This window comes from Podarcis cretensis (assembly GCF_951804945.1).
Source record: "Podarcis cretensis genome assembly, chromosome: 1".
Classification (NCBI taxonomy): domain Eukaryota; kingdom Metazoa; phylum Chordata; class Lepidosauria; order Squamata; family Lacertidae; genus Podarcis; species Podarcis cretensis.
In genome coordinates this window covers 7,771,390-7,798,023 of record NC_137170.1, presented here as the reverse complement: position 1 = coordinate 7,798,023, position 26,634 = coordinate 7,771,390, and the positions used below count along the sequence as shown (strand labels likewise).

At 43.3% G+C, this 26,634-nt stretch overlaps 1 protein-coding gene across 1 annotated transcript in view; it reads left to right on the top strand.

The window, feature by feature from the left end:
* The first annotated feature begins 568 nt into the window (after positions 1-568).
* The window catches only part of PELI2 (pellino E3 ubiquitin protein ligase family member 2), an 80,228-nt gene continuing 54,162 nt past the window's right edge, over positions 569-26,634 (top strand). The window contains exon 1 of the mRNA XM_079954148.1: positions 569-970. Within this exon, the coding sequence (XP_079810274.1) occupies positions 894-970 (77 nt within the window). The 5' untranslated portion in view covers positions 569-893. The remainder of the gene's footprint in view (positions 971-26,634) is intronic.

Here is a 26,634-nt window from a genome sequence, read left to right as displayed (position 1 = left end):
GCGACCTTCTGATCGGCAAGTCCTAGGCTCTGTGGTTTAACCCACAGCGCCACCTGCATATATATAGATATATATCTGTATCTAGTTTTAATTCTATAAATTTCTAATTATGTTTTGATGGCTATTTCCACAGCTGTGTTTTTAGCTGTTCCTATTCTTGCCTACAAACCGCCTTGAGTCAAGTGGAGGATAGTTAATAATAGATAATATAGATGATGATAATAATAATAATAATAATAATTTCACGCAGTTTCCAACGTCGCCCATAGGGGGCGCTCCTCCTCCTCGCCCACTCCCAATCCTATCCCTATGGTTTATGAAAGGCGGCATTGACTTTAAGAGGCGGCGGGCCCTTTAAGCGCCTCCCCCTCCCTTCCCCTTTACTCCTCTGTTTACATAACAGAGCGGACGATACCATCGCGGCTTTGGGGCCGGGAACGGAGGGGGGGGTGTCGAAGGAGAGGCTGAGAGCCGAGGGGGCGGGGCCATTCCACGCCTCCTCCTCCCCCTCCCCCTGTTCGGAGGCGGCGCTTACTGACTTGGTCTCTCCCGACCTCCCCCTCCGGCAGTTGGGGGCTGTTGTCGCTGAGGAGGGAAGAGCGCGGAGTCCGCGGCGGGCGGGCGCGCGAAGAGTGGGGGGAAGCGGGGGACGATTTCGACCGACCGAGCGACTGACTGAGGGAAGAAAGAGAGAAAGAAAGAGAGAAAGAGGGCCGAGAAGCGGAGGGGAAGAAAGAGACGCCGGACGGACTTCTTTTTTATATAGATAAATAACAAGAATAAATTATTATTCTTCGTTTTACCCGCCCCCCGTCAGGTTTTGTTGTTGTGGTTGTGGTTGTTGTTGTTGTTGCCCCGCATGGGATTATAGCGGAGGCTGAGGCGGCGGCCCCATGTTTTCTCCCAGCCAGGAGGAGCACTGCGCGCCCAACAAGGAGCCCGTCAAATATGGGGAGCTCGTGGTGCTCGGGTGAGTCGACGCGCGCGCACACCTCTGTGTTTGTGTGTGTCTCGTGTGGACGCGCGTTCACGTGTGTGCGCGTGTTTCGCGAGGACTCCCGCCGGTGGTGCCGTTGCGGTGTGTGTGTGTGTGTGTGTGTGCGCGGACCCTTGTTTGTTTGTTTGTTTGTGGGCCCCCCCCTCTATTGTGTGTGTCGTGTGAACGCGCGTTCACGTGTTTGTGCGTGTTTCCTGAGGAATCCTGCCTGGTGGTGTTTTGTGTGTGTATGTTTTTTTTAAGAGAGAGGCTTGTTTGTGGGGTGACCCCCATTTTGTGTGTGTGTATGATAGAAAGGGGGCTTTAAATTCGAGAGGGGGCGGCTGTCCTTTTTGAGGGGTGGGTGACTAATTTACTATGGGGGTGCCTGTTGTGATTGATCGGCCTTGTTGAGGGATCCCCCTCTTGTGAATTCACAATGTGTGAAAGTGTGTCGTTCTGTTGTGTTGGTGGGGTTTTGTTCAGAGATTGGGGTCTCTCTCTCCCCTCCTCTTTTTTGAAGGGTGTGTTGAGTAACGGGGGGGGGGGACGTGATGCTGGTAGTGGGGTGTCCTTTGGTGCTTTCCTGACCCTGTTTTTTTTTTTTTGGGGGGGGGGGAGGCCCTTAGAGTTGGCCTGGGTGTGTTGATGAAGTGCAGAGATACTTGGGGGGTCTTATTTGTCTTGGAGAAAACGGGGGGGGGGGAGGGTTCTGTTGGGCGAGGGCTGCTGGCACCCCCACATGGTTTTTTTGGGGGGGGATTGTTCAGAGAGAGTGCCCACGAGGGGTGCTAGGACCCTTGTGTGTTTGTGTAGATTGTGTGTGTGTGTGTTTGTAATATATTGGGCGGGGGGGGTCTTATTGGGGATCCCTTTCTCCCCAATTAAGGGAGGGGTGGAGGTGAGGAACGTGCAGGGGGGGGGGGGAGGGAAGAGAAGAAGGGTTTCCCCTGGGAAATGACTCTGGAGTGAGACCCAGACGTGCCCCATGAGAGAGACCCCTAAAGTGATGGGGAGCGTTAGGGAGGATATGTGTTAATCTCCTGTGTTCTTTCCCACCCATCTATGGCATAAAATAGTAGTAATATATCTGTTTCTACGACTATTTGTTTCCTTTGAGATGCAAAGGGATCTCGGGAAAGGATGGTTGGAAAAGATTGTGTTTAGCTCTTGGGGTGAGGGTGGGGGTGAGATTGCTTTCCCTTGGAAAATTACATCTTTCTCCCTCCCCCCCCCCTTTAATTTTTGGAAGCAGGAAAGCCTCTGGGGGCTGTTGGTGGGATGGAAAGACATCTGCCAGGCTTGTGTGTGTGTTCGTTGTGGGGAGAGGAGTCTTGTGTGTCAGCTGGCAGGGAGGAGGTAAAGAGGAGTTTGGTGGCTGGAGGAACACCCCCTGCAAAGGGAAAGAAGCTAAAGGGGGGTCTAGTCTGTGTGAGAAGTAAGCAGAGGGGGGAGGCAGGAGGATTAGTGAGTGTGCTTGAGGGGTAGGAGTAGTTTGCATGTGGGAGGGGTGGAAAGGGCGCAGAGGGAGGGGCAGGCAGGTGCTAGCACGCCTGGGGCCCTGTATGCTTTGTGCTTGAAGTTCACAGATAGAGACAGATCCTAAAGTTGCTTCGTTCATGTTTGGCTTTAGAAGAGGAGCCCCCATTCATTAACAGGGGGGCTGATCCTCCAGCTGCCTGCTCCTCATTTTCTCCTGGGATGCAAGGATGTGGGAGGGTGCACTGTTCAGGAAGAAAACACCCCCAGGGTGAAGTGAGGAGGGGATTCAACGGACTTCTTAAACTTTGGCCAATAAGCATGCCTTTTGTGCTTTTGTGTGTGTGTTGGGTTTAGGGACTGGTTGTGTGGCCCTACAATTGTGTGTGTGGGGGGGGCTTGCTTTCTGCAGCCGTTAGTCGCAGCTTGTCAGGAGGACATGTACTTTGGTTAATCCTTGACCCACAGCTTAGTCAGTTCCCTTGGAGCTTGTGTTTGCCTCTGGCCTAATATGTATCTAGGACTGAATTCCCCCTCCTATCTTGGCTGAGCCTGCAGGATTGCCAGGCATAATAGCTTGGCTTGTTACATGGGAGCAGTAGAGCTGAGGGCTGTGTGCTTAGCCCTCTCAGGCATGCCACTGTTTCAGGGCAAGGGAGAAAGCTATCAGTGTCGTAAGATACAGGAGCTGCTTCCAGCTTGGACGGATCTCAAAGAAAACTTGCAACGTTCCCAAGTATGCAATATGACAGCAGCAGAGATGGTGACAGACTCTCTTTTTCTAAGTTCGTCACATACAGAGGAATGTGCAAAAGGAGATTATCCATCTCTCTGCACAGATCCTAGTCTGCAGATGGCTACTCCCTGCCTTTATGATGCTCTTTGTAATTAAAGGCTTCGTACCATCCACTTCCTGACTCCTGGCAGTGTATTATTTACTGTGATAGACATTGTTTTGTTTCCCCAGATGCTATGTGGTGTTGCTGATGCATAGTGGATGGCAGATGGGGGGGGGGGGGAGGGATATATAAGAGATGGACAACACTCCTCCTTCACTGCCAGTTCATGGGGAGGGGGTTATTTGTGTAATCCGCTTGGTGTTATGCTTCAGCCCTGCTGTTCTAGCTTGGAGCCTCGCTGCTGAGTGCCACAGAAACTGATGTTGAACGTAAGGCATCTAAGCCCATGTTCACTGAGCCCCAGCGAGCCCTGCAAGTGTGTTTAATCTCGATAGCTGAGCGTGCATATGATGTACAGCGGGCAAGTGAACTTGTTTGATCGAATAAACAAAGCATTAAACACTCTGTGAGGCATAGTCCTCTGCATGGAAAACCCACCCCGCCTAGGAAATAAGGCTGTGGAGTACACTCCAGTAAGCATTAGCTGTTTTTGGACATATCCGAAAGGATACGGGATCAGTGGGCTTGAAACAAAGCCAGCAGCAGAAAACTGCTCTTACTTTAGCCTTCTGTTCTTGGTAAACCTTTGTAGCCTGTGGTGTGAGTTTCTTAACACTATTCTGTGTTTGGCAGCACAAGGAATCTGTCAAAATCTGGTTACTAAGGAATGGATTATTTTAGCAATCGCTGTGAAAATGTAACACGACTTCAAATACTTGAAAGGCTTGAGATGTGGCAAAGCTGTTTATCTCAGCAGTTTCAGGTGGAAAAATCCATGTTAAGTTGCTAACAGCAGAGAGTGGTTTACTTGGAGTGGTGGCATGCTGAAAGCAGAGGGGGAACCTCAGCTGTGCTGTTCAGGTTGTGTCATTTCTGGAACTCCCATTTAATGTCAAATTCTTAATTTAATTAGGTAGGACAGATTCATTTTGTGCTGCAGCTGCTTGCTTGGTCACAGCTGGAATGGAAAGGAATTAGCTGTTGTGGTTTTTAATAGTAATTGAAAGTACAGAGGTGCAGGACACTTTGGTTGCAATTTGAACTTTGGTTTAGTTTCAAAACATTTGTTAAGGGATATTCTCACTGATTGCTTTCTATGAACAAATGTATCCTGTAGCTGTATTTTACTGCATTGTGAAATAATAAAAGCAACGTGTGTCCCCTTTCTCAGTAGTCCTCAGTGTTGGATTTAGGGGTTTGTGTTGTGTGCCCCCCCCCCAGAAAGCCCACCTCCCCCAGCTGTGTGTTGTGAAGCATTTGATATTTTAAACTATATCTACATAACTGATAACAATTTTAATTATTTTATAAAAGTACCAGCCACCAATATTAATAACACTGATATTAAAGAAGATTTATGCTTTTTACTGAAACAGTTATTCAGCTATGCCAGTGATACATCTAATCCTCTCCTGGCTGGATTGTAGCAAACCACGTTTTGAAACACAAGGTGCCATTAGGGCTAGAATATCTGGACAATAAAAATCAGTTGAGCAGATTGAGGGTGAGGTTTTCTGCTTGAGCCTGAACCAATTTATAGTAGTCTATTTTGGAAAAAGAAGAGGAGATTTTAAGTTGTTGTTTTACTCAAAACATCTTCCTCTCTTCTTTTTTCAAGATGCTTAATCATTCAGTACAGTGCTACAAATAGCATTTTGCTATTTCCCCCCCAGAATTGGATCATTAGTAGGAAATAATCACAGAACAGCTTGAACATCTGTTCAGCATTCTTTAAAAAAAATACAGAATAAGTAATCTTTGTGTAATCTTATGCTATTACCAGTGCCTTAAAATGAAGAACTCCAGGTAACAAGGTTTTGAATGAGATAATCACATCCTTGGAGGATTAGAAATAACTTGAATTGTTTGTGGTTTAGAGGTGTTAATGTAATCATAACAGTGCATCTTGTTGTGACAATTGCTGAACTGTAGATATAGTAAAGTGATCTGTTTAATAATAAACAAACAAGCAAAGAAACAAATAAAACTAGCTAATTTCCCTTAAATAGCACAGACGGGTTGTGCTGGAAGTAACTTTAAAAATATAAGAAGACTGAAGTGAGTGAGTAGTAATACTAAAGGAAATAATTTCGGACCTTCTGTCTGATTGAGTTATCTCTACCCTTCAGTGACTGCTTCACATTCAGACATGTCTGTATAGGGATAGTTCTCTGTACAAATGTAAACTTGGGGAAAATTAATTGAGCTGGAAGAACTGTGCACACTTGCCAAAAATAGCATGTTATTGCTGCTGTAAATGCATTTTAATGACCTTTCCCCAGTAGCCTAGCTTGATTCTTTGTAAATATAAGTAATGTGGTAGTAAATGTGTGGGAAAGGCTTTCTTGTACAGTATACTTTTATGTGGCTGATACTGTGATGAAGAAAATGCATGCTCCTGTAAATTAAGCCAGACCAGTAAAACAACTAGTTGAGAAGGACCATCTTTGTAAGAATATCCAGCAGAGTTGCCTATTCCTGATAATATATATAATACATTGGTCCACTAATTGGGAAGCAGAGCAGCCTGCCTCAGATATGAAACTTAGGAAGTGCAAGAGACTTAGCTAGTCAGCAAGTCTGCATCCATGTATGTGTGTTCATGCACGTTTCTAAAACATACCAGTATATAACTTTGGGTGAATAGGCATAGGCACCAATATCAATCCCTAGGGATAGCACTGAACTGTTGGTTTTTTTTCCTACTCTGTGTTTCCTGTTTCTTAACCACAGGAGGAATTCTTTTGTTCCATAACTGTTAAGGTTACTCAAAAGTCTTTTGCAAGGTACTAAGACTTTTAAAATGCTTCTGACAAAGCACACAGTGTCAGTTGAATACTTTATTTTAGTATTAAGGATGGCTGAATCTGTTTCTCATCTTCCCAATCTTAAGTTCAGTTATACACACGTTCACATCAGTTTGCTTAAAAAAAAAAAGGCATGAAATTTCACCAGCTTTTTCATGCAAATTTGCCATAATATACACATGTTTGCAAAGCAATTGCCCTCCCAATACAGTGCCATTTTTAAAATTTATTATTAAAATAATTATATGCATTTTTATGCACACTTTACCTCACTATATTTTTGTATGCATTATTTGGTTGGAGAACTGCATTGCAAGATTTGGAGAAGGAGTGGAAATTTCAAAGGATGACTTTCAGTTTCTGTATGGTTTCAGAATGTGTGAATTGGGTAGGTTTGCCTTTAAATGTGGATCTATTTCCCCTTGCTTATCCTTGAGAAGGATGGAAAAGTACAGGATGCAAGAATCAAAATGGGTGGTGAGTTTAAGCATGCTGTTTGAGTGTGCATGCTTACTTTTACTTCTGGTATGATGTTGCTGATGCAAAACAATCTCTGTCCTCATATAGTAATCACTGGTTTAAAGTCAGTAGGATGTACAGTGGTACCCCAGGTTAAGTACTTAATTCATTCCGGAGGTCCGTTCTTAACCTGAAACTGTTCTTAACCTGAAGCACCACTTTAGCTAATGGGGCCTCCCGCTGTTGCTGTGCCGCTGCAGCACAATTTCTGCTCTCATCCTGAAGCAAAGTTCTTAACCTGAAGCACTATTTCTGGGTTAGCAGCGTCTGTAACCTGAAGCGTCTGTAACTTGAAGCGTATGTAATCCGAGATACCACTGTATAAGTAACAGAAGCATGGAAGCCCAGGTTTCTCTGCCATAAGGGAAGGCAGAAAAGAAGCTCAGGCCTGGACATCAGCTCCTGAAGTCAGCCTCAAAATGTTTTGTACCATTTGTTTGTTTAACATTTTAATTGTAAACCACCTTGGGTTCCTCAGCAGAAAGGCAGTATGTAAAGGCAGTAAAATAAGTAAGTGGCAACCAATAGTTTGCCTCTATAGTATATATAAATGTTTAAAATAGACTGCATACCTTTAGCTGCTTTGCTTTTAGAAAAAGAAAAAGGGAGGGGGAGAGCTAAAGGTACTGCTGGTGGCCTATTGCTCTGAAAGAGTTCTTTTTTTTTTTTTCTATCTATGAAAGTACTTTATTTATTTATTTATTTTTTATTATTAAATTTTGACATAAATATATTTCACAAACATACAAAAGACAAAATGAAAAAGAAAAAACAGAAAAAGAGAAAAAAACAAACAAACAAAACATGAAATACATACAACTTTGATGACATTGATCGACTTCCCTTTATCTCGATTTCGGAAATTATTATCTTGTTTATCTATCTGCTGTGTCTATTCCTTAATAAAACTTTTTACGTAGTAAGCGTTATCTCATGCCTACTGTGATTTCTATAAGTACATATGTGTTTCTGATCAACATTTTAATTTTCCCCTTGTCTCTATTTCCATATATATCCTAAATTTATCCCATTCATTGTTAAATTTTGCACTTCTTTGATTTCTTATTTTCTGTGTCAATTTAGCCAGCTCCAAATAATCAGATAATTTAAGTTGCCACTCCTTTAGTGTTGGGATTTTTGGTGTTTTCCAGTACTGTGCTATGAGGGTTCTGGCGGCCACCGTTGCATATTGAGGATACTTTGAGGATACTGAAATATTTACGGTAGGCGACAAACACACTTTCAAACTGCCCTAGCCCTCTTCAAAGAATCAATTTTTATGCAAGATACAGTATATTAAAAGGGCACTTGAAAAGCTTCTCCTTAGGATTGACTTTGTTCCTCAGGTGTAATACTGTGATGCAGCGCACATGTATTTCAAGGGATTTAGAATCTGCCTTCTAGAGCTACAGCCCAGCTAAAATGGGAAATGTTGTGCCCCTGGTTACATTAGTACAGTGGTACCTCTGGTTATGAACTTAATTCGTTCCGGAGGTCCGTTCTTAAGTTGAAATGGTTCTTATCCTGAGGTGCCATTAGTGAAAGTGCGCCTCCGGTGTGCGACTTCCACTCGCATCCCGGGGCAAAGTTCGCAACCGGGAGCAACTACTTCCGGGTTAGTGGAGCTCATAACCCAAAGCGTGTGTAAAGAGAAGCGTGCGTAACCAGAGGTACCACTGTACCAGCTATTTGGTATCCTGTGCTCAGCCAGCACCATCCTGCCCACTCCTCCGCCTAAAATTAGAAAGTTAAACATCATAATGCAAGAACTGCAACATGCCCACTAGAGTCCAGTGCCACTGCACATTACTGCACAGTCTGCCAGTCATGCTTGCCATACCTGGACACAATCCCTAACACCAGCACCAGTCAGGATGCCGAAAGATAATTCTATGTTGCTGCTAACACCTAACCTTTTGTTTTCCCTTTCCTCACTTCCTTCTGGACTGCTGTGTTGAAATTGTTCTTTAACTTGTGTTCTTGTTATTGGTGATGTTTTAACTACCTTGAACACCTTTTGGTTGATAGGCAGGATACAAATGTAACAAAGATGCAAATAAATAAATAAATAGGTCTTCAGGGGTAATAAATATTCTTAATTATTCTTCTCAGCCTGGAGCTGAGAAGCTATAACATATGAAGGTAGACCCATAAAAGCTTTTGCTATTTATGGTTTCTTTTCTTTTCTGTATGAAGTTTTCCGAAGGAAAAGAAAATCTATATAGTGAATGAATATAAATGAATAAGTCTGTATTGATGGGTTGGGTTTGTGTGAGTACGTTCATGAAGATGCTTGGGAGCAGTAGGTGTTGATAGAAATTAGTGTTTTATTGAACTGTTACACGGTGCATTTTTACTGACTGGATAGGTCACTAACAGAGGCAAAGCTCTGTTTTCCTGCAGGTCAAACACCTGTATTATCCAACTGAGTTGTCTGTGTTTCGTTTTTAGTTTATTTCTTTGTTTGGTCCATGGTTTTCTCCCTAGCATTTATTTTACTACTTGCATCTTTGATGACACTCATTAAAAACACAGGTGTTCTTATTTTATTTGTGCAGTGTTGTTACCTATTCAGTACATTTGCATGTATTCATACAAGGCAGCCATGTGATGAAACCTTGACTGGCTGACTTAACAGTATGATGGTTTTATTCCCTGGTCAGTGGGAGTGCTATTTTTTGGTGAGCGTATATGCTGGTAATGTCCTTTCTAATAGTAATAGCTAACTGTTCTCTCTTTTCACACCCCCCCCCAACACTGAGACATTCTACTTCCTCTTTGCTTCTGCGAGTCTGATTAATTGATCTGGAAAGAGAACAGAGGCCATCGAATCAGTCTCCTCTTTGGTTTTATCTACCACCTGTGCCCTCCCCCTCCTAAAAATACCCCCTATAGTTTATATGCCAAAACCAGAAAGCTGGTATGCTGCAGGAAAGTACTATTTGGTTGTGGCTTCCAAGACATGCAGATACTTCAGATATGCTGACTAACCGCACTTCCTATCCCCCCCCCCCCCGCATCTGCAGTGACAAAATATTCAGTCTACTTGGATGTTTTGAAAGAGCTCCTCTTCTCCCTGCTCAGGATTTGCTTCTCAAGTTACCGTATTTAGTTTAAGAAATAGGGTACATGTACATCAATCAGTCTGAAGATAGATGGGAATTGCAAGACCTCCAGCTGATTCCAAGAAAAGAATCTATGTGTATGGCAGAACTTTTTGCTCACAAGGTTTCTTTTAGCTCAGAGACAGATGTAATAAATGTATGTGTGTATTATACTTCATGCATGACACAGTAAATTGCTTTTAGATCATAATGCGCCTTGTAAGAATTTATCTTTTTTTAAAAAAGTGAGAACTGACCCTGAGCAGACAAAAATGGTTTAGGTTTTTTTCCAAGCATGGTCTGGTTCTTATTTTCTTTCTTGGGCCCATATATGAATCTGTCAATGACTTGCCCTTTTTACCAGTCCTGTGTCCTAGAAGGGAAAAGTGGGGTCCATAATGAAACACCACAGCTTTGAATTTTATTTTTTTTAATGGTAATCAATAAGAATCATTCTGGGCATGATCCCAGATTTTCTTCTCAGTGGACATGTAGAGGATTACATTGAACTCACTAGGACTTGCTCCTGGCTAAATGCAGACTATACCTTTGTAAACTTACCTTGAAAATTAATTTTATTTCAAAAATAGAATTTACCATACTTCAGAGTAAACATACACAGAACCATAGAATTGTAGAGCTAGAAGGGACCTGAGGATCATCTAGTCCAACCCTCTGCAGTGCAGGAATCCTGCCCACAGCCATCCCTGGGTGGGCTTGAACCACCAATCTTCTGGTTAAGAGCCAGACACACTGACCCATTGCACCACAGAAGACCATAGGATTGTGCTGCACATGTCTTATTTGCCTTTGCTTCCTTTGCTGTAGCTTATCTGAACTTAAATTGCCAGACTTTTACTCTGATCTGGCTGCACTAGGGAAAATAAATATTAAATGAAACAGAGCCTTTTAAATTTAAACATTATTCTAGCAGTTCACTCCTCTTGAACTGTGATTTAGAATTTTTGAAGAGATCTGAGAATGGATTTAAACTGAACATTGCCTCTGGGCAGAAAATGACAGCATTGTTTTCACACACACTTGGCTTGAACAGTCTTCTACAAGTTGTAGCCCTGAGGCTGTATTTTGGATAGGAGGAGTCCCGGAGGCTTCACTGAAATTTGCAATCGGCCCAGCCCGTTGAAAAGTTCCTTGCAAATCTGTTACAGTTAGATATTTGTGGACTTCTCCTCTTTAAGTTTAATTTTATTACATATAGCAATGGCCTGGTTGGCACACAATGCTAAGCTAAACTATGATTTAGCATGGCAGGGGGTTGGACTCAATGGCCCTTGTGGTCTCTTCCAACTCTATGATTCTATGAAGGAGCAAGTGAACAGTAAGAAAGTCACAGCCACTTTACTCTTCCCTCAGTCCTCCTGCTGCTGCACTAAGCCATGGTTTGTTCTTAGCATTGTATGTGTTCCATACTCTGGGTTGCATCAAAGTAATGACAAGCTGTAGCCAGAGTTTGTTCTTGGCTTCAAACTTCAAAGTGAGTTTTCCATTATTCTTCAGTACAAATGGGGATACAGTTGTACCTTGGATCTCAAATGCCTTGGCTCCCAGACAAATTGGCTCCTGAACGATCGAAACCCGGAAGTGAGTGTTCTGGTTTTTGAACAATTTTCAGAAGCCGAACATCCGGCGAACTCCCGGAATGCATTCTGTTTGAGAACCAAGGTACAACTGTATTATATACTACACCACACAGATAAGTATATACCTTCAAGGCAACTCATTGGTGAGCTCTTTCCTAACTTGTTGAGATGCTCAAAGGACCTGAATGATTTCTCTGCCTTATCTCTGATAGAACTGCATAATACATTTCTACTGCTCTCTTGGTTTATGCAGTAACTGAGTTAGACATTACTACTGTAGTAGCTGCCTTGGGCAGCATTGCATATGAGTAGTTGTTCTACCTGATTTGTGGATTTAGTATACGCCTCATTGTACTCCAGATGTGTGGAACTGATGTGTGTTTTCATCTGTAATTTTAGGTTATACTTTTAGCACTATATCTTAATCATTATGCTTTTTATTACTTGCTTTTAACATTGGTTTTCCTGACATTTCAAATGCACGTTTTATGTTCTATGTAAACTTCTTAGAGGTTTTCATTACAGTTAAGCAGTATACAAATTTTGTTAAATAAACAAATTGTAGTCACTTACCAAGAAAAGTCAAACTTAGCTGCTGCTTTGTTGTTGTTGTTGTTGTTTAGTCGTTTAGTCGTGTCCGACTCTTCGTGACCCCATGGACCAGAGAACGCCAGGCACTCCTGTCCTCCACTGCCCCCCGCAGCTTGGTCAGACTCATGCTGGTAACCTCGAAAACACTATCCAACCATCTCGTCCTCTGTCGCCCCCTTCTCCTTGTGCCCTCCATCTTTCCCAACATCAGGGTCTTCTCCAGGGAGTCTTCTCTTCTCATGAGGTGGCCAAAGTACTGGAGCCTCAGCTTCACAATCTGTCCTTCCAGTGAGCACTCAGGGCTGATTTCCTTCAGAATGGAGAGGTTTGATCTTCTTGCAGTCCATGGGACTCTCAAGAGTCTCCTCCAGCACCATAATTCAAAAGCATCAAGTAAAATTAAATAAGATAGTAAAATGTGCACTGTAGACCTTTCTGATAATGCTAGTCAGCTAGTGACTTCTGATAACAGCAAACTATGAGCATAAATTTTGCAATTCATATACATAGTGGAAAGTTTCTCAGCTGTTTTTAAAACAATGTGGTTGGTTTTTCTTCACTTACCTTGCCATCGTGAGCCCCTTAAGAGGAAAAAAAGTTTTGTTAGCTTTCATCTTATTTCAGCTTACCGTATTTTTTGCACCATAACACTCACTTTTTTCCTCCTAGAAAGTAAGGGGAAATGTCTGTGTGTGTTATGGAGGGAATGCCTACGGGTGGCGGGGGGGGGGGGTGGAATCTGCTGCAGTTGTGAGCAGAGGATTCATGGTTCCCCTTCCTTCCCTCATCCGTGGCTCGCTTTGAAACAGCAAAGCGGGAGAAGAGCCGCTGAGTGGGGAGGAAAGAGGGACAGAGAGCCTGCTTGCTTTAAAGGAGCAAAGCGGGAGAGGAGAGGAGCCGCTTACACGAGTGTAAGCGGCGCCTGTCCGGTTGGCTACTTTAAAGCAAGCAGGCTCTCTGTCCCTCTCCTCCCCACTCAGCTCGCTAAATAGCATTATTAGCAGCATCCTTCTCCACACACCCCATGCGTGCTCCTTGTCCCTTGAGTGCTTTTCCTTCCCTCCCCACTTATAACATAGTTACAAAGCACGGATCCACATGGATCCTCAGGATTTTTGCACTGGGTCACCCCGAATTCACCATCAGATCACATAGCATGTCCATGGCTACATCTTGCACCAAAAAAATCACGTACCCACTGTTGCCTGGGGTCGTAGTGGTGCAAAAACGTGGTTACAAAGCATGAATCCACATGGATCCTCAGGATTTTTGCATTGGGCTACTCCAAACTCACTGTCAGATCACGTCTGTGGCCACAGCATGAACCACAAAAATCATACATCCACTGTTTTGTTTAGAATATTTTTTTCCTTGTTTTCCTCCTCTAAAAACTACGTGCGTGTTATGGTCTGGTGTGTGTTATAGAGCGAAAAATACGGTAATTTAGAAAAAAGTTGACATTCCTTCCTTGCAGGTAGGCAGGCCTTTCCTCCACCCCTAACCCCCTTTATCTTCCTTTCTGCCATTGTGTATGTGGTTTCCTATGGCGGGGTGTGTACATGTGAGAGGGATGGGAAAGATGTGCAAGGTGGATAGAGTGAGACAAGATAGAGTGGGTCTTCTGTTCTCTGCTACCTATTTTCCCCTAGGTTTGGGAACTCATGAGCCGTAACCACATTAGGTTTCTGGCCTGTTGTCTGTATTGAATTACTAATGCAATAACTGGAGTAGAATGTCACACTTTCTCCCTGCTCTGCCTCAAGCCAAAAAGAGCATAACCTGAGTTTCAAGTTCTGAAAGGATTTGAGGCTTCCAAAATGTACTGTAAGAGGAAAGTTTTTCAGCAGACCTAAAAATTACTGAGCTGGTATGTTGCTAATATAACTTAGTAGGTTTTCCAGGATCACTTCAGGACATTTCATGTCTACTGATATATAATAATGCCCAATATCTTTAGCTGTCTTCTCATGTCAAGAGAAAAATGAGGACTCAAATTGTGTAGGGGGTGCATATGCCCTGCCCCAGTGCCCCTGTGGATGGGGGCCTTATGTCCTCCTAATTCACAAAGAACTGAAGAGGAATTGTTTCTCCAAACCTCGCTGCCCTGCTCCATGCCTGTCACATGTAATGCCAGGTTTGGGGATGATTGCAAGATAACAATTGGGACTCTCAGAATGTGCTCTTGATTGTTCCTTGGCAAGTGAGGATTGCTGTCAGTGCCAGTGAGGCTTGCAGTAAGCTCTGAAGGGATTTGCTGTGCTACAGGAGTCCTGCTCAGGAACTCCATAGGGAAGCTGATCCCTTCCCACAGTGGGGCTTGCTATAAGCACAAATATTCCTTTTTATCACCAGCTCAAATTCAAGCATGTTATGCAAGGTGTGGTTTGAGCTGTGCCTGCATCTGAAAAAAATATGTATTCTGGCGTCACCTAATAGATTGTGACACTACATGATTGACAGGTGGGCGGCCTGTCAAAATGACCCGTGTTGGGTGGGATAGGTCAGATTCTCGCACCTCTGGCTTAGAATATTTCAATCCTCAGGGTGTGAACTCTAGATTCTGTAGGGGAGGGTGATTAAAGCCATGCATATGGGCTAAATAAATAATATTCAGTGTACCTTAGAAGTTGTTTTTTCTATTTTTTCTGTTTTGGTGTCATCTTTTTTCTTTTTTGCTTCTGAGAGGAAAACCTAGGACTGTGTCTGTCTGTCTGCATGCCTCTACATTTCCTCTGTCTTTCCTCCGCCTTAAGGATTATGGGCCCTTTTTAGTGGGACAGAACTTTTAAAGGCAGGTGTACAGATTGATACAGTGGTGCCAAGTCCCAGCGTGCAGCTGCTGGAAATACAGCAGCTGTCTCGATCATTTGGCAGGACTTTCGCCTTCTCTAACCCTCCAGCAGTAGCTCCCATGGTTGTCTTTGCCTTCTGGCGCAAGGCTGAGGTGGCACCGCTGCCCAGCTTTCTGCTTCAGCAGGAAGGCAGGGAAAGAGCTGCTTGCTTAGGAAACTTCCAGACATGAGTTTATTGTGGAATTGTGTGCTTCTGGTGCTTGGAAGTTTTTGCACTGCCAGCCCATACTTTATTTAACAGCCAATCCAGCCCAGCTTTTCCCCTACTGAGGAAAATCTGACAAGCACAATGGGTTTTTTTACATCTTCAGAAGCTGTTAGTGTGAAAGCCCATTAACATGTTGTGTTTGTTTGTTTAGGGTGTTTGTTGTATGTGTTAATGTTTCAGTGGGTGGCCTTTATTGCTACACCCTGCTTCCATTTACAGTGGTGCCTCGCAAGACGAAAAGAATCCGTTCCGTGATTCTCTTCGTCTAGCGGTTTTTTCATCTTGCGAAGCAAGCCCATTGACGGATTAGCGCTATTAGCGGTTTAGCGGCTTTTAGCGGCTTATCGGCTTAGCGGATAAGCGGATTAGCGGCTTAGGGAAAGGGGGGGAAAGTCGGAGAAACTCGCAAGACATTTCGTCTTGCAAAGCAAGCCCATAGGGAAATTCGTTTTGCGAAGCGCCTCCAAAACGGAAAACCCTTTCGTCTAGCGGGTTTTTCGTCTTGCGAGACATTCGTCTTGCGGGGCACCACTGTATTCTTCACCTGAACATAGCCTAGCCATGGTTTTATGGTGGCGCCAATCTACATGAAATTGGTGGGAGTGGCCATTATGAGATTCAGGGAGATGTGTCACTAGAGTGCTGATGATACTGAGCTCTATTTCTCTGGAATATCTGAATTGAGAGAAGCCATGCAAGCCCTGGGCCAGTGTGCCTGCACTTAATGGTGGGCTGAATGAGGGCCAGATAACAACAACAACAACAACAACAACAACAACAACAACAACAACAACAACACCACCACCACCACACTTATTATTTATGCCACTCATCTGAACCCTTGTCCTGAACCCTTTCAGAGTATTTGAGACTGATTCCTTTTCCAGTAAGATAAAAACTATAAATAAGAAATAAAGAAGTTGGTAGATCAAATTCTGGATCTTTCGTGTAACATATAGATGGAGTTTTTAGGGGCCTAGTTTTGCTTTGCATTATATTTATTTTCAGGCTCTCTTATTTTTGTGTGTCTCTTTAATAGTGGTGTTTTCATAGGTGTGTTGTTGTTTTTTGCGGTCATAGTCATTTTGCCTGCACAAGTTTTAAACATATATTTGTAACCATAAGGGCTAAAATACTTCTTAAAAAAGAAAGCTGAGATATTAAATACATTACATTTCTACCAGTTCTGTGGTCACCTTTTTGTGCTTACACAGAAACATGGAACATGTGCTGCATCTTTTTTTTTGTCTCATGTCATACAGAGGGTGAGAGAGGGTTTATTTCCAAGGGCAGAGTCTGAAACTACCAGCAAAGCCCAAAACAAAGGCAAAATTGTGTTTGTGGACTTAGTAAACCTTTGGGCATGGTTGGTCTAAGAGATTACTGTTAAGTCTAAGAAGCATGTCATGTGATGGAAATTTTTTTGAACCCAGTAGCTGTGGATTTTTTTCTTCTCAAAGTTCAAAGGGGAATTTTTTTGCAAGCCCTCATAAGAAGAGTTATCACTGCTTTCTAATCTGTAAGAGTGTGTGATGCAATATTCATTGGAGCAAAGAATGGCTGTGTCCTAGTCCATTAATGCTTCTGCGGTGCACAGTCATCTTTTCGGATACCCTCAGGAATGAGAGCCATATTGTTGAAAGCAACTTGAAAGCACCCTAAATAGGGATGAGAAGCTTCTTTTCCAGACAGACTTCTATTCTTTTTTGAAAAGGAGAAATACAACAGCTGAAGATTTCTGGAGATACAATATGGAAAAAGTTTCGCCTGCTGAATTTTTGTCTTTTAAAAGCATAGGAAGAAGAAGAAGAAGAAGAAGAAGAAGAAGAAGAAGAAGAAGAAGAAGAAGAAGAAGAAGAAGTAGTAGTTTGGATTTGATATCCCGCCTTTCACTCCCTTCAGGAGTCTCAAAGCGGCTAACATTCTCCTTTCCCTTCCTCCCCCACAACAAACACTCTGTGAGGTGAGTGGGACTGAGAGACTTCAAAGAAGTGTGACTGGCCCAAGGTCACCCAGCAGCTGCATGTGGAGGAGCGGAGACGCGAACCTGGTTCCCCAGATTAGGAGATTACCGCTCTTAACCACTACACCACACTGGCTCTCTGCACTGGAAGCTGCAACCATAAACTCTCTTGGATATTCTTGGCAATCCATTGTCTGTTTTGCTGCTTCTGCCTTTCCAAAGCTGGGGAGATCCCTTCCACACCTTTCACAATGTGCTGAAGTTTTGAGCTGACATGATCTTCTGCATTTTCTGCATGCTCAGTGTGGCATGAGATTCCCCTGCCCATATTCTCTTCATTTCATGGGGAATTGAGGGCAAAGAATTTGCTCGGCATCCTGGCCAGAGGCTATTGCTCTCGGTGATCAAACTTGTGGAGGTGTTTTGGGATTACACAGATGATGTGGTGCTTGTAGCACCACAAAGTGCACCAGTTTTACAGTACTACTAAGAGGGTGGTGGCGGAAAGGCAGTTGAAGGAACCTTGTTCTTGAATACAGAAGAAAAAGGGCCTCGAGGCATGTTCATTAAACACAATGAATATGTAATCGTGCTTGTTTTTCAAAGCCCCAGAAAGGCTTGTGGGAGGAAAACTGCTTACACTGAGGAACAACTCATTCAAAATGTGGGTGGGCAAAACATGGATTGCAGGCTGATTTCAGGTTGACTGTCTTTAGCACCTTCTGGCTATGGCTATTGAGGCTTCCTGGTGCTCAGAATGCTTGCTACCTGCTCTTTCATGCCCCTTTCTGAGCTACTGAATACCCCCCCCCCCCAAGTGTGACTGTATTTTATTTACAACAAGTAATAGCTTTTGCTCATTAAACTAAATTACTTTTTACTCAAGAAGATTGTCCTCTTTCTGGAGTCTCCTGAAAGTACCTTCCTGGAACCTTCTGAATATGTAAATTACCGTATTTTCGCTCTATAAGACGCACCAGACCATAAGACACACCTAGTTTTTGGAGGAGAAAACAAGACAAAAATATTCTGAATCCCAGAAGCCAGAACAGCAAGAGGGATCGCTGCGTGGCAGTTAAGTCTCCAAGGACTTTCAAGCCCACTCTGGTATGAATGGAGGATGTTTTGAGGTTATGTAGCATCAGTGATTGGTGATTATCTGTTGTGTATATTCCATCTGGTATGCAAAATGAAGTTGCTGCTTCTATTTACAGTTGCACAAATACTTCATTTACTTAATTGCTCTTACAATTAATACTGCATTAATTAGAATTAATACTTAGAAATAAAACAGGGTGGGAAACCTATCCTTCCCTAATCTACAGTTCCTGCTAATAAGGGTTCAGCTGTGCATGCTACCTTTACTTCCCGACTGAGATATAATATTGTAATTAATGGAAACCGTTCGCTTGAGAATGGCATCAGATGAAACTGAGCAAGGTGGGCTGGTGTTTCCAACCATATCATACTGTCAGGCTTCAAGGTTTTTGTTTTCAACGAGTTGCCTAAAATGTAGCCTCCTGAGTGCTCCGATTAGTTCGTGGCTACAGCAGAGCAGTCAGATAGGGAAACCAATGGCTTTCTGGGGAGCAGGCACTGAGTTTAAAGACACTTCATGCAGCCTTTTTATTTCCACATGCTTTTATTATGGAGATCTTTTCATTGTTTTCAAACCTCTCTAAGATGTAAACACAGTAAATATTGGTGGTGGAGGAGGAAGTGCAAATGCAAATCATGATGTAAACATTCCTAGTAGTTAAATGCATACCACGAGATACTGTGTTGCCCAGAAGGTACCAATCAGGCTAAGGTTGAAGTTCAACTAAGCTTTGGGGGGAAACGGCTTAGAGTTGGGGCGGGGAGCCTTGAGTGCTCCTTTTTTTGGTATGCACCATTTGTATGTTGCACTCATAAAGTGAGAGATTATAATCAGGACTGTTTCTCATCTTACCTTCTGAAGACTCAGTATAGTCTAGTGAATGATACCCCGTATTTGAAGCTATGGGAAAATGTAATATGAGGCAGTAAAAGATCTGTGTCTGACTCGGAGCAAAGAGACCTCCGGGTGACAAGACACTAGAAGCTGGGCGTCTTTTTCCACGGTTTATACCTGTAACATTCACATGCCTGGACTCTGATGTTTACCAACTTGCTCGCCCGCCCTTGTGGTGTTGGATTTCCCTAAGCAGAGATAATGATGAAGGAACAGATGACTGACTGTTCAGGCTTCAAGTTTCTTAGGCCTTCAAGTTAAAACCACAGCTTGAATTGTGCCTCAGCAACTAGGAAAGGTGGGTTCAAGTTCCAACCCCTCTCCTATCTTTTTGTTATTGTTATTATTATTATTAAAATTATTATTAAAAACAGCATAAACTAGATAAATACCATCATGGGCAGTCGTGGTTTAGTAGGAATGGTGATCATCCTCATCAAAGGGGCCACCATTGTGTAATGATTCCAAATTAAGGCAGGACATTAGCTTGCTTGTTGGTTCAATAATTCCTCTGAATGGAGCTGCCTTCTGTTTACTAAGTTGTTGTTTGCCGTTGTTGGCATTTATTTATTTCACAGAAGTTATGCACTGCTTGATTGTAAACAACAATAACCCTCAAAGCAGTTTACAAAGTAGTTTATTCAATTTAGAAGTCGCTTACTGCATACGGGGACGCAGGTGGCGCTGTGGGTTAAAGCCTCAGCGCCTAGGACTTGCCGATCGAAAGGTCGGCGGTTCGAATCCCTGCGGCGGGGTGCGCTCCCGCTGCTCGGTCCCAGCGCCTGCCCAACCTAGCAGTTCGAAAGCACCTCCGGGTGCAAGTAGATAAATAGGGACTGCTTACCAGCGGGAAGGTAAACGGCGTTTCCGTGTGCGGCTCTGGCTCTGGCTCTGGCCAGAGCAGCGATGTCACGCTGGCCACGTGACCCGGAAGTGTCTCCGGACAGCGCTGGCCCCTGGCCTCTTAAGTGAGATGGGCGCACAACCCCAGAGTCTGTCAAGACTGGCCCGTACGGGCAGGGGTACCTTTACCTTTACCTTACTGCATACAGACTCTCCAAGTCACTTGCACAATTGTTGTTGTTGTTTAGTCGTTTAGTCGTGTCCGACTCTTCGTGACCCCATGGACCAGAGCACGCCAGGCACTTCTGTCTTCCACTGCCTCCCGCAGTTTGGTCAAACTCATGCTGGTAGCTTTGAGAACACTATCAAACTATCTCGTCCTCTGTCGTCCCCTTCTCCTTGTGCCCTCCATCTTTCCCAACATCAGGGACTTTTCCATGGAACTTGCACAATTAGAGGAATGTAAAACAATGAAAAAGAACAATACAATACCATATAGATGCCCCTTGTTGCGACCTTTGCCCCGGGATGCTAGCGGAAGTTGCACTCCGGCGGCGCGGCAGCAGAGGGAGGCGCCGTTAGAGAAAGCACGCCTCATGTTACGAGCAATTTCAGAACGGATTAAGTACATAACACGAGGTACCACTGTATTTTACCTGATACCTGAAGGATATTAATTATGGTGCGCAAGAGGGGAGCTACAACTGAAAAGGCCCTCTCTCTCTTTTGCCATCTTCTACACTTCCCTCGGCTGAAGACTAAAGGGCCTTGGTAGGTTCATATCAGAAGATGCATTTTGGAAAACTGAGCTTCACAAGGTTTTATAGGTCAAAACCATCACTTTGGACTGGACCTGAAAATAGGCATGCATCCAGTGCAGCTGTGGCAGAGTCAGTGTTATATTTGGCTTGCCTAGAGACTTGTCAGTTGGGTGGTTGCATTCTGTACTAGCTGCAGTTTCTGGACAGTCTTCAAAGGCAGCCTCACGTAAAGCACCCTGCAGTAATCCAATCATTACGTTACCATAACACAGATTACTGCTGTCAGAAATCCTTACCCAGATAGTGTTGTAGTTGGGTCATCAGCCTAAACTGATGGAATGTACTTTGTGTCCCCCAGGCTGTCTGTGCCTCAGGTAAAAGCAGTGGATTCATGTATTTTAATCTTTTGTTGGAAGCTGCCCAGAGTGGCTGGGGAAACCCAGCCAGATGGGCAGGGTATAAATAATAAATTATTATTATTATTATTATTATTATTATTATTATTATTATTGATCCAGGAGGAACCCTAAACTACAGCCCCTCTCTGTCATAAGGCATGTGACCCTATCTAGAGCAGGCTGAATAATATCATGGTCAATGGTATTGAAAGCTGCTGAGAATTTGTTTGATTATGATACTCAAACCCTCCCATTTCCCCCACCCAGTCCATAATACCAGGGTTTGAATTAAACATAGAATGTTACCATTTGTGAGCATGGTTCTTTCTGGTGGCTGCTTGATTTTCATGGGAAGAATCTGATGCACGTGCCAGTTGCCCTGTCTGGACTGGGTGCACTTTCTGGGTTAAGTCATGAAATAGTGACAGGGCAGTGCTGTCACTATGCAGAAGTGAGTGAAGTTCAGAGTTCTGTGAAGATACTTAGGACAGCTTCTTGTACTTAGGTCTTCTGCATGTACTTCCACTATCAATGCTGAAAAATGCATTGCGAGAAGCAAAGCTACAGGGAACCAGGCAGAGGGCCTTCTCGGTAGTGGCGCCCGCCCTGTGGAACGCCCTCCCATCAGATGTCAAAGCGATAAACAACTACCTGACATTCAGAAGACATCTTAAGGCAGCCCTGTTCAGGGAAGTTTTTAACGTGTGATATTTTACTGTATTTTTGGTTTCTATGGAAGCTGCCCAGAGTGGCTGGGGAGGCCCAGCCAGATGGGCGGGGTATAAATAATAAATTATTATTATTATTGTTATTATTATTATTATTATTATTATTGGCACAATTCAGGCCACCGGGCGAGCAGCACCCACGTGTGAAGGGGTGAAGGGAGCTTGAGCTTTATTGGAGATCTGTTTCCCACACTTGTGTGTATGCCGACATCCTGCAGTTGCATGGGCCAGTGATGCACTGCCTTGTCTCCAAAGCCTGTGTTCCAGATCATTTTGTTTTTTTTTTTTTTAATAAATGTTTATTAGCATTTCAATAATACACATAGACACACACACACAAAAAAAGAAAAAATAACAGAAAATACAAAAATTTAGAAAAAGAAAACAATTAAAAACAAATGAAATTTCAATTGCTTATTTTCATATAACTTCTTTCTTAGACCTCCTCTCCCCTCCCCTTCTTGTATTCCAGTTCAAGTTATTAGTCCTGCAAATCCTTATTACTTAATTCTCAACCTTAAACTTAATAATTTTGACATACTGTAATTTTACCTTTCCTCATTCTTCCATAAAATTATTATTACATTCCTCATTTTCATTTCCTTTTAACCATTTTAGACACCAATTTTAGCTTATCTAATCTTAAACATCTTATACATCATTTCTTATTCTTTAACATATTTCTTAAAGTCAATATTTCCCTTCCATAGCTTTCCCAACTTCCATACAAATATCAAAACAAATTAAAAGTAAGTAATTAAGAATTCTGTACCCTTTGGATTATCAAACTCCAAACCCCCTTTCCCGGTTTGGTCCCCAATAAATGTTCATCAATCAATACTGTTTAACCTGGAGATCTCACGTCCAAGGCTCTCAAGTCACCCTCAGTTCCTCTCTGCCGGCCTCTTGGATAGTCCTTTAGGTTAAGCCCCAAGGCTCGAAGGGGCTCTGACCCAACAAGATCCATGATTTTTCCAGTTGGCCCTCCATATTTAAGATTAATGCTAATGAGGTGCTCCACTCTCAAATTTGCAATTTCCAACTCAGTCCAAACTTTCCACCTCAAGTTTTTATTCTCCTTTGTTGTCTGCATGCCAGGCCCCAAGCTGTAATTCTCCCTTGACATCTGCAAAATTACCAGTCCACCTTCCTTTTCCTCAAAATCCACAGTCTCGTGACTCTCAAATTCCTCTTGTTGTTGATGTATATGAACTTCCTGCCTCCACTCCCTGTCAGCTTCAGCAATGTTGTTTACTGCCAAGGCCAGGGTGTTCGCATTTGTAGTCAAAACATCTGTCTGATCTTGTAACTTTCCCAGGAGAGCCAGTATTTTGTTGAGTTTAGTCTGATTATTGCTTCTTTCAGCCATTTTTACAGTGTCTCTCAGTTTAAAAACCAGTCAGTAAGTTAATTTGTAGCTGCTCTCCCTTATTTTCTAGAAGTTGCAACAAATATAGCCAGCAGATGCAACAAAGACAAAGTTCCCTTTATCCTTTCCTTTTGACAGCTATTTTGACAGCTGTCAAAATCTTCAATAGTTCCTCAACAGGTTCTCTCACGGGGCGTCCCCGGGTTCTGGGGGGGGTGAAACTTTAGCTCCAAACGTCAAGTTTATCCTCCGGTAAAGTTTATAGCGTCAAGCCGTGAAGTTTTTTTTTTTTTTTTTTTTTTAAAGTTCTCTCGACCTTAAGTTGCAAGCTCTTTGCGTTAGAATATCTACTCAAAGGGGGGGGGGGGCGACTTCCTTTTTAACCCTTCCCCGCTCGTTCCCAATTCAGGAAAAATTTGTTTAAGATCCAAATTCCATGTTTACTCACGGGTTCTTGTTTTTGAGTCCGAATGTTTCAAGGAAAAAGTCAGCGCTTCTCCGGCAATGGCATGCGGCTTCGCTCCGCAGAAGGAGCAATCGACTCACAGCACCGCGCCGTCCCCCGTCCCCGTTCCTGAGCCTTTAAAAAGGCTCCTTCGCGGTTTGGGGGGGCGCAAATGGTGCCCGCCGAGTCACCACGTTCACAGGCATCCGCGCCTGTGATTTTTAAGGGTCCCCGCGTCGCCGGCGCGGACAAGACCCGATCCTGCGGAGCCGATTCCCTCCGGAGCTCGGAGGGAATCCGCCATTAATCGGCAGCGCTAACCCGGAAGTCCCAGATCATTTTGTTTTTAAAATGTGAATGCTTATGACGGATGTTGCTGAGACTCTGGAGTTCCTTGTTGATGTGGAGTGGTCAAGACTTTTACTTTTTATCCCACAAATAGCCTCCATTGTTTACCACAGTTATCAGTTGCCTTTTGCACAGTCTCTCTTCCTTTTATAATTAACCACGATGGGAAGCACCAGCTCTTCAGATTACAGCTTCCTGTGGTGGGAGCAGAGCCTTGCCAAAGTAGTTCAGTTAAATGGTTTTAAATCCCCTCTTCCCTGCTCTTTTTCTCTACAGTGCATAGAGTGACGGAGAAGGGTGTTTTCCTACAGTAATTATCTGCCTTATCTTAGAGATGTGTGCATTCATAGTCCCTCTTCAGACTATGGAAATGCTTTTAGAACCCTGCTGAAACGAATTTATTTCTTAGACACAGCTCATTGGCAGAGCATCTGCTTTGCCTGCAGAAGGCCCCTGGTTCATTCCCCAGCATCTCCAGGTAGGACTGGGAGACAGCCTCTGCCTGAAACCTGGAGAGCTGCTGCTGGTCAGTGTAGACAATACTAAGCTAGATATACCCAGTGGTCTAACTTACTATAAGTTAGCTTCTTGTGCTCCTGAGTATCCTGTCAGTCACAAAACCTTGAACTTGTTAGCTAATGTGCAGCCAGTGCCAGTCTTTCAACACCAGTGTAAAATGTGTAAAACTGGGTTTCTCTAGCAGCTGCATTTTCTACTTGCTGCAGCTCCTAAACCAGGTACAAGGGTACCGCCACATACAGATCATTACAGTTGTCTGATCATGAGGATACCAATATATGAATGACCATGAGAAGTCTGTTGCTGCCCACTAATGGTTATAGTTTATGCACCAGCCAGAAGTTGGTAATGAGCTCTTGATTCTATTGTATAATAATAATAATAATAATAATAATAATTTATTATTTACACCCCGCCCATCTGGCTGGGTTTCCCCAGCCACTCTGGGCGGTTTCCAACAAAATATTAAAATACAATAGTCTGTTAAACATTAAAAGCTTCCCTAAACAGGGCTGCCTTCAGATGTCTTTTAAAAGTCTGGTACAGTGGTACCTCGGGTTACATACGCTTCAGGTTACATACGCTTCAGGTTACAGACTCCGCTAACCCAGAAATATTACCTCTGGTATTAGGAGAATCTCTCATGTACAGTCATACCTCATGTTACGTTTGCTTCATGTTACGTTTTTTCAGGTTGCGTCCCGCGGCGACCTGGAAGTACCGAAAAGGTTTACTTCTGGGTTTTGCTGCTTGCACGTGCGCAGTAGCGCTAAATCACACTTCGTGCATGCGCACAAGCACCAAATCATACCGTGCACCTGCGCAGATACGGCGCTTCAGGTTGCGGGCTTTTCATGTTGCGAGCGGGCCTCCGGAACGGATCCCGTTCGCAACCGGAGGTACCACTGTATTGTCAAAGGTTATTTAGAGGCATGGCTTCCTTTCTTGTCCCTTACTTGCAATGGCATATTTATTCCACAACTATGCAACTAAGGTACCTGATCCATCCTGCCACCCCTTGTAAAATGCTACACTTTGGACATGAAAGCAGCAGATATAGTCAGTGATAGAGCCAAACTCAGCAGTATGTTTTCCTGTTTAAGGCTTCCGCTGCAGGGCTGCCATCCTGTATTATGTTGCCTCTCAAAAAGATGTTGATGAAGAAAATGCAGTTTGCTTGTCTTTAACAGATGTCCTCTGAGGAGTCTTTGTTGTACTCACAAACCCACTCTCCGTCTCTGTTGCTAGCACCTCCCATGTTTACAAGGGGTATTCCTGTGGTGGTCATGAAGGAATGCAGCAGAAAGATGTTTTTCCTACCCCTTGAAGAGGAAAAGTTTCCTCTTGAGGGAAGAAGCCTGAGTGCTAGCTCCTCAGATTGAGTGCTAGGTAGGTTGCAAATGAGAGTCGGCATAAGAGCAGCATCCCTATCTGTGTGACTGCACAGATGACCCTTTAAAGAACATCACATACAGGTGAAAAACCTCCTTTCTCCAATCATTATTTCGCTGATTGGAATCTGTAGACAGAATCATATTTTTAAAAAGCTATAATAAATAAACTGGCATTTCCCATTACTACAGGGGGTGATTAAAAACCTCTCAGGAGTTTTCATAGTCGTATGGGCAAATTTAAAGAGTGGGATTTTATAAATCCAACTTTTAACAGAACACATAGCAATAAAGTAATTGATCAGATGCATTTAAGTCTATCTGCAGTGCAAATGGAACATACCTAAGTTTCTACAGAGTGATGTGTGCACATCGGGAGGTGGTTTAGAAAAGGGTCAGAAGATACTAATGTTCCTCTTCTAAGAATGTGTGGACACATTATTCATATGCTTAAACCTCACTCAGAACAACAGTTTCACCCAAACTTGTTGGGCTGCTATAGATCTTTATATATAGGGACCAATGATGGACACAATACAACAATGTTATGGCCTTCCATTACTGATTTGCTGCATAACAAACTAGAGTTTGATCTTTTGAAATGGTGAACAGAGTATCCCTTGCTATAAATAGCTGGGCATAGTCTCAAATGGTTGTGAATTTTAAAAGCCTTGCATAATTGAACGCTTAAACGCTTTTAGTAGTTCTTTAAATTATAAGCTAGATAGATGCCATTCCAACATTAATGACATATGAAAGCCAGCAGTAGGGTGTTTTGTTGTACTGCTATTTTTTAAAACCATTCCACAAAGGACCAAATGTTAAAGCTTGCTAGCAGCT